The 14,768-nt window shown below is 43.8% G+C and overlaps 1 protein-coding gene across 2 annotated transcripts in view; it reads right to left on the bottom strand.

Annotated features, from left to right (window-relative positions):
- hps3 (HPS3 biogenesis of lysosomal organelles complex 2 subunit 1) overlaps positions 1-14,768 on the bottom strand; it is a 71,228-nt gene that overhangs the window by 31,440 nt on the left and 25,020 nt on the right. For both annotated transcript variants that reach the window (XM_087993328.1, XM_043702683.2), the window contains 2 exons: positions 4,611-4,692; positions 1,826-1,977 (listed from right to left, as the gene is read on the bottom strand). In XM_087993328.1, coding sequence (XP_087849454.1) covers positions 1,826-1,977; positions 4,611-4,692 — 234 coding nt within the window. The remainder of the gene's footprint in view (positions 1-1,825; positions 1,978-4,610; positions 4,693-14,768) is intronic.

Raw genomic sequence — 14,768 nt, 5'->3', positions numbered from 1 at the left:
GAGTCACCCAATGGGGGAGTTCAAGTAGAGTTATCGAGTCATGCAGTTTGGAAACAGAGCCTTCGGTCCATTCAGTCCATGCCGACTGCAATCCCAAACTAATCTAATTCCACCTGCCTCTGCTTGGCCTACATCCCTCCAAACCTTTCCTATGCATGTACTCATCCAAATGTTTTTTAAAAGCTGTAACTGTACCTGCATCCACCACTTCTTCTGGAAGTTCATTCCACACGTGAACCACACTGTGTGGAAAAAGTTGCCCCTCATGTCTTTTTTAAACCTTTCTCGACTCACCTTAAAAATATGAAGGAAGACTGGATCAACTGGGCATGGACTCCCTGGGTTTTAGAAGAATGAAGGAGGTTCGCACAGAACCATACAAAATCCTAATGGGACCGGACAGGCTAGATGAGGGAAGAATGTACTCGATGTTGGAGAAGTCCAGAACAAGGGGTCACAGTCTAAGAATAAGAGGTAGGCCATTCAGGACTGAGATGAGGAAGACTTCCTTCACTCAGAGTTGTGAACCTGTGGAATTCTCTTCCACAGGAAGCTGTTGTGGCCAGTTCATTAGGTATATTCAAGAGGGAGCTGGATGTGGCCTTGCAGCTAAACGGATCAAGGGGTATGGAGAGAAAGCGGGAGTGGGATACTGAGACTGCATGATCAGCCATGATCATATTGAATGGTAGTGCAGGCTTGAAGGGCCGAATGGCCTACTCTTCCACCTATTTTCTATGTTTCTCTATGCCCCTATACTGAATGGAACTATGGCCAGTTAGATCTCTGACTATGAGATGGTTGATTTGGGTTGTTAACCTGGGACAAGCTATGAGCAGAAGATTTTGAAGGTCTTCCCAGTCTAGGCACTGGCTTTGAGCTGGCTGGTCACAACCTATGTCCTGTTCACATGTCAATAAAGGGCGATTTGGTGATGGGATACCAGCCGCTGGGCTGATATTTCAGTCCCCTAGTCTCGAAATCCTTCACCATAGGGAAAAGACACCTGCCATTCACCTTATCTACACTGCTCATGATTTTAGAAACCTTCAAAGTTCAGCCCTCAACCTCCTACACAGCAGTGAAATAAGTTTATCCAACCTCTCTTTAAAGCTCAAACCCTCAATTCCTGGCAACATCCTGATAAATTTTTTTTGTGCTTGTCTGTTTGTGCTGAGCAGGATTCTATTCAGAGTGGCAGGCTGGCACCAAATGATAGGATTTTTAAAGAAACATGGAAAGTAAATTCTATTGAATCTAAAATGATTAATATGAAAATACAAGTACAGAGGAACCTCGATTATCCGGAACTCGATTATGTGAATTTCGGATTATCCGGACAATTTTGCAAGGTCCCGATGCTTGACTAAATGGTATTATCTGGCATTTGATTAGTCCAACATTCAATTATCCGAACAAAATATTCCCCATCTGAGGCGTTTGGAAATTGAGGTTCCTCTGTAGACATCCAGCAGTATAAAGCAGTGTTGCAACACAGTTGAAAAATCCAACACAAATGGTCCAACCCATAGAGAATTTCAACATTTTACACAAATTGATGTCAATGACTAGAGATTTAAACATATATTTGAATGATCAAAAGTGATTTAGCTGTAGTGGGATCCTCAAACAGGTTGACCCTAAATATTATGGCGACGGTAATAGAGATGGTCTAGGAAAGGAATACTATGACTCTGCTCATCAATAAATGTTCAGGTTGTTTTGTATCTTCAATTCACGTGTTGCTATTCAGAATGAGTGCCACAGAAGATGTTCTTACATCAAAGTGATGTGAAATGTTAAGGTGGAGGAATTTTGTACTCACGATTGCTTCTTTGACTTGTTTTGTCTATCTGGGGCTTGGGTCTCTGTCTTAGCCAGCAGGATCAAGTAGTTTCGGGACAGGCACACAGCTGTTAGTCCAATAAACAGCTGCATGCGCAAAGCGCTCACTGGCATGAAAAATGGTGGACAGGCCTGTTCAAGGGGAAATATCAACATGAGAAACATTTACACAAGTGGGGAAACAACAGGTAAGTATGAAGTCCAATACTAAAGTGTGCTGAAACCAACCTCTTTAACCCCTCTACCACCACCATCCATCTCGACTGATACTTGGTGGAGATATTCTAGATTAGGCTCAGTTGGTAATACTAGGCAAAAGTGGGTACTGCTGATGCTGGAGATTAGAGTGGTGCTGGAAAAGCACAACAGGTCAGGCAGCATCTAAGGAGCAGGAAAATCAACGTTTCGGGCCAAAGCCCTTCATCAGGAATGATGAGACTCTTCCTGATAAAGGACTTTGGCCTGAAACGTCGATTTTCCTGTTCCTCGGATGCTGCCTGACCTGCTGTACTTTTCCAGCATCACTCTAATCTCAGTTGTTAGTACTCCCACTCATGACCCATGACCAGTCTCATCACCACAGCATACCCCCACCCCCAAATCACTCCTTCTCCTGCTCTCACCCTGAGGGTGTTGGTGTTGGGTAAATATCTCCAATGGAGAGCTACCACATTTGTGGTGGACCAAATGGCCTCATTTTATGCTGTAACAATTCTGCGATTCTGTCACTATTCATTCAGGGAAATGTGGGTATGGTTGTCTACACCAGTGTTTGGTGATCAATCCAAATTAGTCTGGAACTCAGTGGCATGCTTGGCCATTTCAGAGGACAATTAAGAGTCACCCACATTGCTGTGGGTGTGGAGACATATGCAAGCCAAACCAGGTAAAGACAATATACTTTCTTCCCTTACTGGGAATACATATTTATATTCAATGACAATCTGGGAAACACTGGAAGTTTTGGATGATTCAGACAGTCTCCAGATTAGGAAGCATTTTACCATGTAATTTCATGGAAATTAAAGTCAACAGTTTAATGAATTTGTAAGCCACCTACTTATTATTGGCAATCAAGTTATGTTGGAGAAATAACTGAGCAAAGGAGGTAAAATGTAAGGTTCATTGCCTTCACTATTTCGATAAGTTTGGTTGTGAGGGGACTAGGAACTCCTTATATTTAACAAACCTCTTTGTTCATAGAATTGGAAACTACAGACCCAGCAGTCAGTGCAAAGGCAGTAATGTGAAGATGTATGTATCTCCCTGCAAGTTTCTGGGAACCGTAGTGTAACTAAATGACAGCATTTCTGTCCACTTCGTAAAACCTGAAGTAAAGGACTGTGACTGAATCTCACAGACTCAAATCAAAGCTGTTTGGAATCAGAGGTCAGCAATTTAGTTTCAATGGCAGGCAATTCAATGGACCTGAGAATCATTACATTTCACCTCATGTTTCCAGACTCTTGGCCCATGGGGGTTAATTTTTTTCCCTATTATCTCTGCTGAAATGAGACAGACAGAGAGAGAGAGAGAGAGAGAAATTAATGGGATGTAGTCTAATTCTAAATTGTACCTGGGTGTTAAGCGGAGTTTGCAATTGTTTTAAGAGTAGGCTTTATTCATTACAAATGGATTAATTAAAAGGAGCCAGGTTTTGTTATTTTTGAAAGTATATTAAAGATAAACAATTAATCATTATGGTAATTGAATTAAACACATTGATACTAATGATGCAACTGTAATACTAGTGCACCTTAATTAAGAGTGATGATAAAAAAAAGTGCTGGAAAAACTGGGAAGGAGTTCCAAAGGAGGACTCAAAACTCATTCCTGATGAAGGGCTCATGCCCGAAGCATCGAATCTCCTGCTTCTCAGATTCTGCCTGACCTGCTGTGCCAAACTCTTCGACTCAAAAATCAAAGTCTATTCCTGTCTCTACAGATGCTGCCAGAAGCTTCTATTTTTGTTTCAGGTTTACTTTGATTTTAAATTAGCTATCAGCACGTTCCTTCTGCCACAAATGTAACATGGAGAGGGCGTTAATGATTAGATTAGATTAGTTTCCGTACAGTATAGAAACAGGCCATTCGGCCCAACAAGTCCACACTGACCCTCCGAAGAACAACCCATCCAGACCCATTCCCCTACCCTGTATTTACCGCTGACTAATGCAGCTAACATTATGGGCATTTTAGCATGGCCAATTCACCTGACCAGGACATCTTTGGATTGTGGGAGGAAACTGGAGCACCCGGAGGAAACCCACGCAGACACGGTGAGAATGTGCAAATTCCAGACAGACAGTCACCCGAGGTTGGAATCAAACCTTGGTCCCTCGTGCTGTGAGGCAGCAGTGCTAACCACTGAGCCACCATGCTGCCCTTGGAGATGTCTTTACAACAATCAGTCGTGGTCACCATTAGACTAGCTTTTAATTCCAGATTTCTGTCACATTCACATTTCATTATCTGCCACAGTGGGATTCGAACCCTAGTGCCCAGAATGTTACAGCCTGGATTTCGGGATCTCTAATCTAGTGACATTAACCATGCAAACAGCTCTCCTCGACTGTTTGTCTGGTCTATTAGATGTTAAAGATCCAATGGCAGTATTCAAAGAGAATTTGTAATTCTCTCGTTTCTTTGCCAACTATACTTTTTCACTCATTAAGAATGTAATCATTTAACTCTTTGCTGCATGAGTAGCACAGAATGGTTGCAAGTTGCTGTGATCTCTGTACTAGAGTAAACCATATCAGTACCTTGTTGTTTGTGTCCATCTCTGGATCCTTATCTCGAGCAGCGACTGAACTGCACCTGACTGTGTAACACAGCAAGTTACTCCTGTCATGGAACAATGGGTAGATAATAAATATTACAACCAGGAACTAGCAGAAGAATGTTTTAAAAGACCTGTGATTTTACTGATTGCTGAATGTGTTTCCACTAAGACGCTGGAATGCAAACATAAGATGAGATCAAAAGAAATAGCAGCACAATAGGGAGACGCTGAGTAGGCCTGAGTTGTTTTCCCTGGATGTCGGAGGCTGAGAGGTGACCTTATGGAAGTTTATAAAATCATGAGGGGCATGAGTAGGGTGCATAGTCAAGGTCTTTTCCGCAGAGGGTGGTGTGTGTATGGAATGACCTGCCACAGGAAATGTTGGAGGCTGGTACAATTACAACATACTGAAGGTATCTGGATGGGTATATGAATAGGAAGGGTTTAGAGAGATATGGACCAAATGCTGACAAATAAGACTAGATTAATTTCGGGTATCTGGTCGGCATGGACGAGATGGGCTGAAGGGTCTTTTGCCATGCCGTATATTTCTATGATTCCATGACTTTAAGTATACATTTTGAGCCTGCTCAGTTTTTTAATGAGATCGTAGATAAAGCAATTTAACTCCTCCTTCCTTCCAGTCCACATGATTTGGAGTTGCTTGCAGACTATAATTGAACTAAGCTTTGAATATAATCAGTAACTCACCTTACCGGGGAAGAGAATTCCAAAGACTGATTGCCCTCAGAGAAGAATTTCCTCCTCATCTCAATCTCAAATGGGAGTCTCTTTATTTTTAAACCAGGCACCGAGTTCTGGATTCCATCATGATTCCTCTCAGCATCTAACTTATCAAGCCCTCTTTGAATCTTACTTGTTTCAAAATCGCCACTCATTCTGCTGCACTCCAACGTGTACAGGCCCAACTATTCAGCCTTTCTTCACAAGGCAACCCCCCTCATCCCAGCAACCAGTCCAGTGAGCTTTTCAATGGAAGAATATTTCCTCAAGTAAGGAGACCAGAACGGTATAGAGAACTCTAGCTGTGGTCTCACCAATGCCCTGTAGTTACCTTAAATACTTTTATACTTCATCAGCCTCCCAGATTAATATTCCATTTACTTTTCTAACTACTCACTGCACCTGAAAGCTAACATTTTCAGATTCATGTTCAGTTTGTGTAGGAAGACTGGCAAGTTGCTGTACAACTGTGCAACATTGATAATCTCTCAGTTGTACTCTCAACAGCATTGAAGCTCTACACAATCCTGAGTGCACTGCTATTATGGAACAGGAAATATTAATGAAATAAGCCATGATTATAAATTAACTCTGTTCACAAAAAAGACCCTGAGCTTCCAATTGCCTGCCGCTTCAACACCCCACCCTGTTCCCTGGCCAACACATCTCTGTCTCAGGCTTGCTGTAGTGCTCCAGTCAAGCCCAGTGTAAGCTGGAAGAACAGCACTGCATTTTCCATCTGGGTACCTCACAGTTTTCAGAACTCAATACTATGTACAATAACTTTAGGTCTTGAGCTCTCCCATGTCCCTACCCCAACCCCCACAGACATTGTTATCTCACAGTCTGCTATTACGCACAGCCCATTGTTAGCCACAGTTGACAGCTATTTACACTCATAACCAGATTGTTAGCCAATTTGTCTGTCCAACTGTTCTTCTCTCTCTTGGCTCTATTCTCACCTATTTTTACTCCTTACGCCCTCCCTATGACATTTCCGAGCTAACATCAGTTCTGAGGAAGGCTCACTCAACCTGAAACGTTAACTCTGATTTCTCTCCACTGGTGCTGCCAGACCTGCTAAGCTTTTCCAGCAACTTCTGTTTTTGTTTGAGATTGTACATTAATAAATCAGTTTACTTTACACAAATGCATGAACGAACAGAAAACAGTTTACATAATAAGAATTTGCCTCCTGCTGGCCCCTAGTCCTGAAACAACACTAAATATGCAATATGATCAGGGTTCTATGGATTTAAGAAGCTCACTTTCAAGTGAGTCGTCATTGAGCTAACTGGTGATGGGCTGCCTCATTATAAAAGGCATTTCCAAAATACTTGCCTGCCTGGAGGCCACATCAAGAGAAAGCCAATTAACACTTGTACCACGCAAGTGTCAGGTAATGACCAAATCCAGCAAGTGAGCATCTAGCCATTGCCCTTTGACATTCAATGTCTTAGCATCACTATCAACATACAGGGGATTACAACTGACCAGAATTCTGCAGCGAGTAACCATCACAGCGCTAGGAACTTAGGTTTGATTCCAGCCTCAGGCAACTGTCTGTGTGGAGTCTGCACCTGCTCCTCAGATGCTGCTTGACCTGCTGTGCTTTTCCAGCACCACTCTAATCTAGTCTCTGGTCTCCAGCATCTGCAGTATTCACTTTTGTCTACACTCTCCCTGTGCCTGCATGGGTTTCTTCCAGGTGCTCCAGTTTCCTCCCACAGTCCGAAGATGTGCAGGTTAGGTGGATTGGCCATGATAAAATTGCCCCTGAGTATAGAGGGACGTGCAGGCTGGATGGATTAGCCATGGGTTGAGTGTGTGGTGCTACAAAAGCACAACAGGTCAGGCAGCATCACAGGAGAAGCAGAATCGATGTTTCGGGCATAAGCCCTTCATCAGGAAACGTTGATTCTCTTGCCCCTCGGATTTTCCAGCACCACACTTTCGACTCTGATCTCCAGCATTTGCAGTCCCTACTTTCTCCTGGATTAGTCAGGGGAAATGCAGGGTTCCAGGGATAGGGTAAATTAGATTAGATTAGATTAGATTACAGTGTGGAAACAGGCCCTTCGGCCCAACAAGTCCACACCGACCCGCCGAAGCGCAACCCACCCATACCCCTACATTTACCCCTTACCTAAAACTACGGGCAATTTAGCATGGCCAATTCACCTGACCTGCACATCTTTGGACTGTGGGAGGAAACCGGAGCACCCGGAGGAAACCCACGCAGACACGGGGAGAACGTGCAAACTCCACACAGTCGCCTGAGGCGGGAATTGGACCCGTGTCTCTGGCGCTGTAAGGCTAACCACTATGCCACCTTGCCGCCCACGGTGGCACAGTGGGGAGGTGGGTCTGTGTGGGATGCTCTTCAGAGGGTAGGTGTGACCCTATGGGCTGAATGACCTACTTCCACACTGTAGGGATTCGATGATTCAATGAAATGAGCTCCTGTCTCCCTAAAGCCTGTCCACCATCTACAAAGGCACAAGTCAGGGGTGTGATGGGTTAGGATTAGTGAATAAGAACAAATGCCAGGCATTATAGATCCTGTATCCCTTCACTCAGAGACTGAACTGTCACCCTCCTTCATGACAATCCTCTAATTTCAAACAAAATACAAACAAATCTGAAACAAACACACAAAATGCTGGAAGTACTCAGCAACTTTAACTGCCTCTGTTTTAGAGAAACAGAGATAGCTTTTCAAATCTGTGACCTTGCTCAGAACTAGGAGAAGTTAGAAATGCTTTTAATGTTAAAACAAGAGAAAAGGGGGAAGAAGGAGGAGGTAGGGCAGGTCTGTGATCAGAGTTGAGAGTGTGGTGCTGGAAAAGCACAGCAGGTCAGGCAGCACCCGAGGAGCAGGAGAATTGATGTTTCGGGCATAAGCCCTTCATCAGCACCTGAAATGTCAATTCTTCTGCTCCTCGGATGCTGCCTGACCTGCTGTTCTTTTCCAGCACCAACCTCTGAACTCTGATCTCCAGCGTCTGCAGTCCTCACTTTCTCCAGGTCTGTGATCAGGTGGAGGCAGGTGAAATTAAATAATCAACTTCATGGTGTATGGCCAAAGTTGAACAAACTAAGAAATCAATGATTTGACTAGAGGAGTGAATGGCAGGATCAAAGACAAAATAAACAATGTCCAATCCTCTACACCTCCATCTCCCAGGCGGCCTGAGAGCTCTCCACTTCTAAGACTTAACCACTCCCTGTCTTCCAGCTCGCTCAGCCTGATCCTGCATAGAACAACTTCTACTTCAAATAGAAGGTGCTACAATGGGCACCCGCATGGATCCTGCTTTTTTGGTGGCATATGTGGACTGGACATCGTTCCCTCCACTTTCTTACTGGCTGCTGCATGGGCCTCAGAGTCCTGTGCACGGGAACAATTTCTGAATCTGAACACGATTGATGTTCTGATGCCATTTGCCACGTGTGGAACATCGGAGCTACCACGCAGCTGGAGGGAATGCTATTCAAAAGGATCATAGCTGATCTAAGACATTCCTCATGTCCACCTTCCTGTTTTCCCATAAGCCTTCATTCCCACCTGATCCATTTGTGGAGAAGACTAAAACTAGGGAAACCATTTTAGAATGAGAGGAGGGGGGTTATTAGGAAAATGGAATTCTCCTCCCCGGAAGGTAGTGGAAACTGATCTTTACATTTATCTAAGGCCATGTTAAATTGGTTTGCATAGAAAAGGAAGTCAGTGGTTACAAGGTAGAGACAGCAAAATGAAGCTGAGAGGATAACCAGACCAGGAATGATCTGACTGATTGGTGCAGCATGCGAAAGGCCAACGCTTAGTCGTTATGTCCCATGCTCCTGTTTATCAGAATTACTCAGGTCCCATCCTCCGTCTCTCTTTCTGTGGATTAATTCCTGTATTGGAGGGGTTTTTGATTCTCACGCAAAACTGGAAAACTTTATCCACTTGGCTTCCAAATCACCGCCCTTCACTGCTATTCACATAATCTAATCTTTCCTACTCTTCCTCAACTTCCATTTCGAAGGAGGTGTTCTTGTCAATATTCACTACATGTCCGTAGCTACCTTGACTGCACTTCTCACACCCTACTCCCTGCAGGGTACTTGATTCAAGTCTCTCACTCTCCAACACATCTCTTTGGGCAATGCAACCTTCCACACCAGTGTGTCCAACACATCCCCCTTTCTAACTGCACTATGTGATTGACAAGGCTGTGTTTAACTGACTTAATACCCTTCAAACTCCTCCTTTTGCTCTCTCCCTGAACTATGATAGGTTTCCCCTCTTCATTTGTCAGTGTCCCACTGTCCGTAAGCAACAGCTCATTCTCTGCCAGTTCTGCTGTGCCATTGTGATATCACCAAACATCTTCCCTTGTCTTCCCCTTTCTGAAGGGCTTGTTTCCTCTGTGAAATCCTAGCCCACTCCTCTGTCACTCCCAACTCTGCAGCACCACTACCTGCAAGTGCAAGAAATGCAATGCCTACCTGTTGACTCCCTGCTCACCATTCAAGGTCCCAATCACTCCTTCCAAGTGAAGCAGCCACATAGTGTGTACAATGTGAGTGTATCTGCAGCTCACAATACAGTTTCCTCTGCAACGCAGAGGCCAAATGCAGACAGGGTCGCTGCACTACTCAACTTGTCCAGTCCGCATCAGGAACCCAAGTATCCTTTCATTTGTTGTTGTTTAAATTCCTCACTGGGATCCCACTCCTTGACTTCTCTGACCTTGCCCTGCCACAATGTTCCAAAGAAGCTAAACACAAATGCAAGAGACAGCCTCCCTATCTTTTGATTGGACATTCCACAGCCTTCTAGACCAACATGAATTTAGATCATAAAACTTGCCCCCATTTTATTGTGTTTTATTCCTCTCATCCTTGACTTTGCTTTAGTATGGCTGCTATCCTAACCGTCTCTAGACACAAATTCTGTTTCTTTGTTTGCCCCTTGACCCTACAAAATGGAACTTTTCATGTTTAATCTCTCAATCTGGAAGCCAATGCAGACTTTCCATCTCTCTTTGTTTCTTTCATTCTTTAATAATTACATTCACTCACAAAACGTGGGCATAGCTGTCAAGGACAGCATTTATTACTCAATTCAAATTGTCTTGGAGCTGGTGGTGAGCTCTACTTTCTTGAATTGTTTTAGTTATTTGATGTAGGTACACCCGCTGTGCCGTCAGGCAGCCAGCTCCAGGGTGTGGGGAGACTACAGCTCGAGTATTGTATATAGGTTTGGCCTCCTTATCGGAGGAAGGATATTCTGGCCATGGAGGGTGTGCAAAGGTTTAACAGACTGATAGCAGGACTGCCATATCAAGAGAGACCAAATTTAGTTAGGACTGTATTCACTGGAGTTTAGAAAAATGAGGGGGAAATTGCATCCGAACTTAATTTTTTTTTTAACAGGACTAGACAGGGTGAATGTAGCCTGATTGACTGGGGAGTCTAGAACCAGGAGTCACAGTCTAAGGATATGAGGTTGGTCAGTTAAGACAGAGATGAGGAGAAATATCTTCACCCAGAGAGTGGCGAGTCTGTGGAATTCTCTACCACAGAAAGCAGTAGAGCCCAAAACATTGAACATTTTCAATGAGGAGTTCAATATAGTTGTTAAGGATAGGAGAATCAAAGGAGATGCAGAGAAAGCAGGAACAGGGTACTGACTGGATAAAGACAAAGAACTCTGGATGCTGGAAATCTGAAACAAAAAACAGAGTGCTGGAGAAACTCAGCAGGTCTAGCAACATCTGTAGAGGGAGAGAAGCAGAATTTACATTTCGAATCCAGTGACCCTTCGTCAGAACTGTACTGATAAATGGTCACTGGACATAAAATGTTAATTCTGTTTGCTCTCTACAGATGTTGCCAGACCTACTGAGCTTCTTTCAGCACTTAGTTTTTGTTACTGAGTTGGATGATCAGCCATGATCATATCGAATGGCAGAGAAGGCTCAAAGGGCTGAATGGCCTACTCCTGTTCCTACTTTCTATGTATCTATCTTTTGACCCAGTCATAGAGAGGGAATGGTGACATTGTTCCAAGTCAGGATGGTCTAGGATACACAGGGCAACTTGCAGATGGTGATGTCCCAGAGTAGCAATTTGCCCTTTATGATGGAGGCTGTGGGTTTGGAAGGTGCTGTCTAAGGAGTCTTGGTGAGTGTTGCAGTGCATCTTGTAGAAGGTACACAATGCGTGCATTCATGGTAGACGGAGTCAATGTTTATGAATGTGGTGCTGATCAAGCGGGATGCTTTGTCCTGGATGATGTTGAGCTTCTTGAGTGTTGTTGGAGCGGCACCCATCCAGGCAATTGGGGAGTATTCCATCACACTCCTGACTTGTGCCTTGCAGATGGTGGACAGGAGAATTTGACGTCAAATTCTCTGTCGCTGACCTGCTCTTGCAGCCATAGTATTTAAATGGCTGGCTGAGATCAGTTTCTGCTGTACATCTCAATGACTCTATGATAATCTGTTGATAGTGGAGGATTCAGCAAGTTTAATATTATAGAGTACTGTGTGCAGCTCTGGTCCACGTGCTATTAAGAGAATGTGATTGCTCTAGTGAAGATGCAGAGGTGATTTGTCAAGATGTAGCCTGGGCTGGTGTATTCCAGCTATGAAGAGAGACTGGATAGATTGGGCTTGCTCTCCTTCGAGCAGAGATGGCTGAGTGAGACCTGACTGAATTATACAAAATTACGAGGGGCATAGATAGGAAAGAGTCAAGATTAGAGTGGTGCTGGAAAAGCACAGTAGATCAGGTAGCATCAGAGGAGCAGGAAAATCGATGTTTTGGGCAAAAGCCCTTCATCAGGAATCAGTCATTCCTGATGAAGGGCTTTTGCCTGAAACATCGATTTTCCTACTCCTCAGATGCTGCCTAACATGCTGTGCTTTTCCAGCACCACTCTAATCTAGACTCTCGTTTCCAGTATCTGCAGTACCCACTTTTGTCATAGATAGGACAGATACAAAGTAACTTTCACCTTATGAAAGCGATCAATAACTAGAGGAATAGATTGAAGGCAAGGGCAGGTTTAGAAAGGGTTCAAGGAAGAATTCTTTTCACCCAGAGAGTGGTGCGTATCTGGAACTTACTGTCTGAACAGATGGTAAAGGTGGGATGCATCACAACAGTTAAGAACTGTTTAGAGGATCACTTGAGATTCCATACCAAGGCTACGAGCATTGACAAATGCGATGAGAGGTGCTCGATGACCTGCATGGGCAGGATGGGCCAAAGGGCCTCCTCCTGTGCGGTAAAATTCTATCAGACTGTGAATAACAAAGAGCAACTGCTAGATTTTCTCTTGTTGGAGATGGTTACTGGCTGGCGCTTGTATGGCATTAAGGTTATTTGTTCAAAATCTAATACATTTCTAATTTTTCCTGAGTTCTTAAGGGTCAAAGACTTGAAAGATTAATTGTATTGCTCTCAGACACATGCTACCAGGTCTTCAGAGTACTTCCAGCATTTTCTACTTTTACTGCACCAGAACATGTTCCGATAAGGTGTTGAATTTGAAATATTCTATCACAATGATGAGAAATGCCTCAAATTCTATCTAAGCAATCTGCATCATCTAGAGGCGAGCATGATGTATTAATATCAGACAGCTTGTGGGTCTCTCTCGCTAAACTTGTTTATATTTCATTAAATTAAACAATGATGTCTAGCTGGGAAAAAGCTGGAGTAGTATTGATGCTCATCTGCAGAGTTAGTGCAGACACAATGGACCCCCTTGGGACTGTTGCAATTCTGGGCAGTAATCCAGAGGGCAACTTGCAGGTGGTGGTGTCCCAGTGTAGCAATTTGCCCTTTATGGTGTAGGCTGTGCGTTTGGAAGATGCTGTCCAAGGAGGCTTGGTGAGTTGCTGCAGTGCATCTTGTAGAAGGTACTTATTGCGCGCATTGGTGGTAGAAGGAGGGAATGTTTATTAATGTGGTGCTGATTTAAGGTGGGGACAAAAACAGAAACTCAGCAGGTCTGGCAGTATTTGTCAAGAAGAAACACTAACTCTGCTTGGAGTTTAGTGACCCTTCTTCAAAACTCAAGTTTCCAAGCAATTGGAGGTAGTGGTGTAATGGTAATGCCTTGGGATTACTGGAGAATTTTATGCTAATATTCTAGGGGCATGGGTTCAAATCCCAACGTGGCAGTTAGTGAAATTTGAATTCAACACAAACTTGGAATAAAACTTTGGCCTGTGGCTTGTTGGTCTATGGGTATGTTTCTTGCTTTGGGTCTTCTATTGGGCTGACTTGCGAGAGATCCCAGGTTCAGATCCCAGACGAGCCTGCCTTCCTTAAGTTTACAAGGATGTTGCCAGAGTTGGAGGGTTTGAGCTAAAGGGAGAGGTTGAATAGGCTGGGGCTGTTTCCCTGGAGCATCAGAGGCTGAGGGGGCGACATTATAGAGGTTACAAAATTATAGGGGCATGGATAGAATAAATAGACAAAGTCTTTTCCCTGGGGTGGGGAAATCCAGAACTAGAGGGCATAGGTTTAGGGTGAGAGGGGAAGATATAAAAGAGACCTAAGGGACAACCTTTTCCACACAGAGGTGGTACGTGTGTGGAATGGGCTGCCAGAAGAAGTGGTGGAGGCTGGTATATTGCAACATTTAAAAGGCATCTGGATGGGTATATGAATAGGAAGGGTTTGGAGGGATATGGCAGGTGGGACTAGATTGGGTTGGTATATCTGGTCAGCATGTACTGAAGGGTCTGTTTCCATGCTGTACATCTCTATGACTCTAATTTCTGGTTTTGCTTCAGATTTCTTGCATTCCTTTTTTTTCAAATTATAATTTATAATATTGAATCCCACCACAGAAATGGATACTGTGTCGAGTGTTGTAAATAAAACCTGGTTCACATTTGGTGAAGGAAATCTGCCAATCTGATATGGGCTGGCCTACATGGGAATCCAAACCCATTGCAAAGTGATTGACAAATGGGATGAGAAATATTCCAATTTACCCTGTGTGCTGGCAAGTATTAAGTCAGGTTTATGTGAATCTAGTGCCTTGTAAGCTAAATCAAACCTCAGAACAGAATTTAGAATTCTCTGCTGTCAGGGAAAAAGGAGAAGGATACGACCTCATTGACCTCCATGGAGTGATGTGAAGAGGGTCAACAGTGTTAAGTTATTAGGAGTAACGATAACCAACTATTTGTCCTGGACCTCTCACGCAGATGCAATGGTCAAGGCGGCACAACACCTCTTCTTCCTTAGGAGGCTTAGGAAATTCAGCATGTCCATAAGGACCGTCACCAACATTTTGAGATACATTATAGAAAGCATCCTATCTGGGTGCATAATGTCTTGTCAGGGCAAGTGCTCTGCTCAGGACCATAAGAGACTA

The sequence above is a fragment of the Chiloscyllium plagiosum genome, unplaced genomic scaffold (genome assembly GCF_037043375.1).
Source record: "Chiloscyllium plagiosum isolate Xiang-an unplaced genomic scaffold, Cpla_swu_hap1 HiC_scaffold_13, whole genome shotgun sequence".
In the NCBI taxonomy this organism is placed as follows: Eukaryota; Metazoa; Chordata; class Chondrichthyes; order Orectolobiformes; family Hemiscylliidae; genus Chiloscyllium; species Chiloscyllium plagiosum.
Note: the sequence above shows the minus strand (reverse complement) of the source record. Positions and strands in the feature narration are given on the sequence as shown.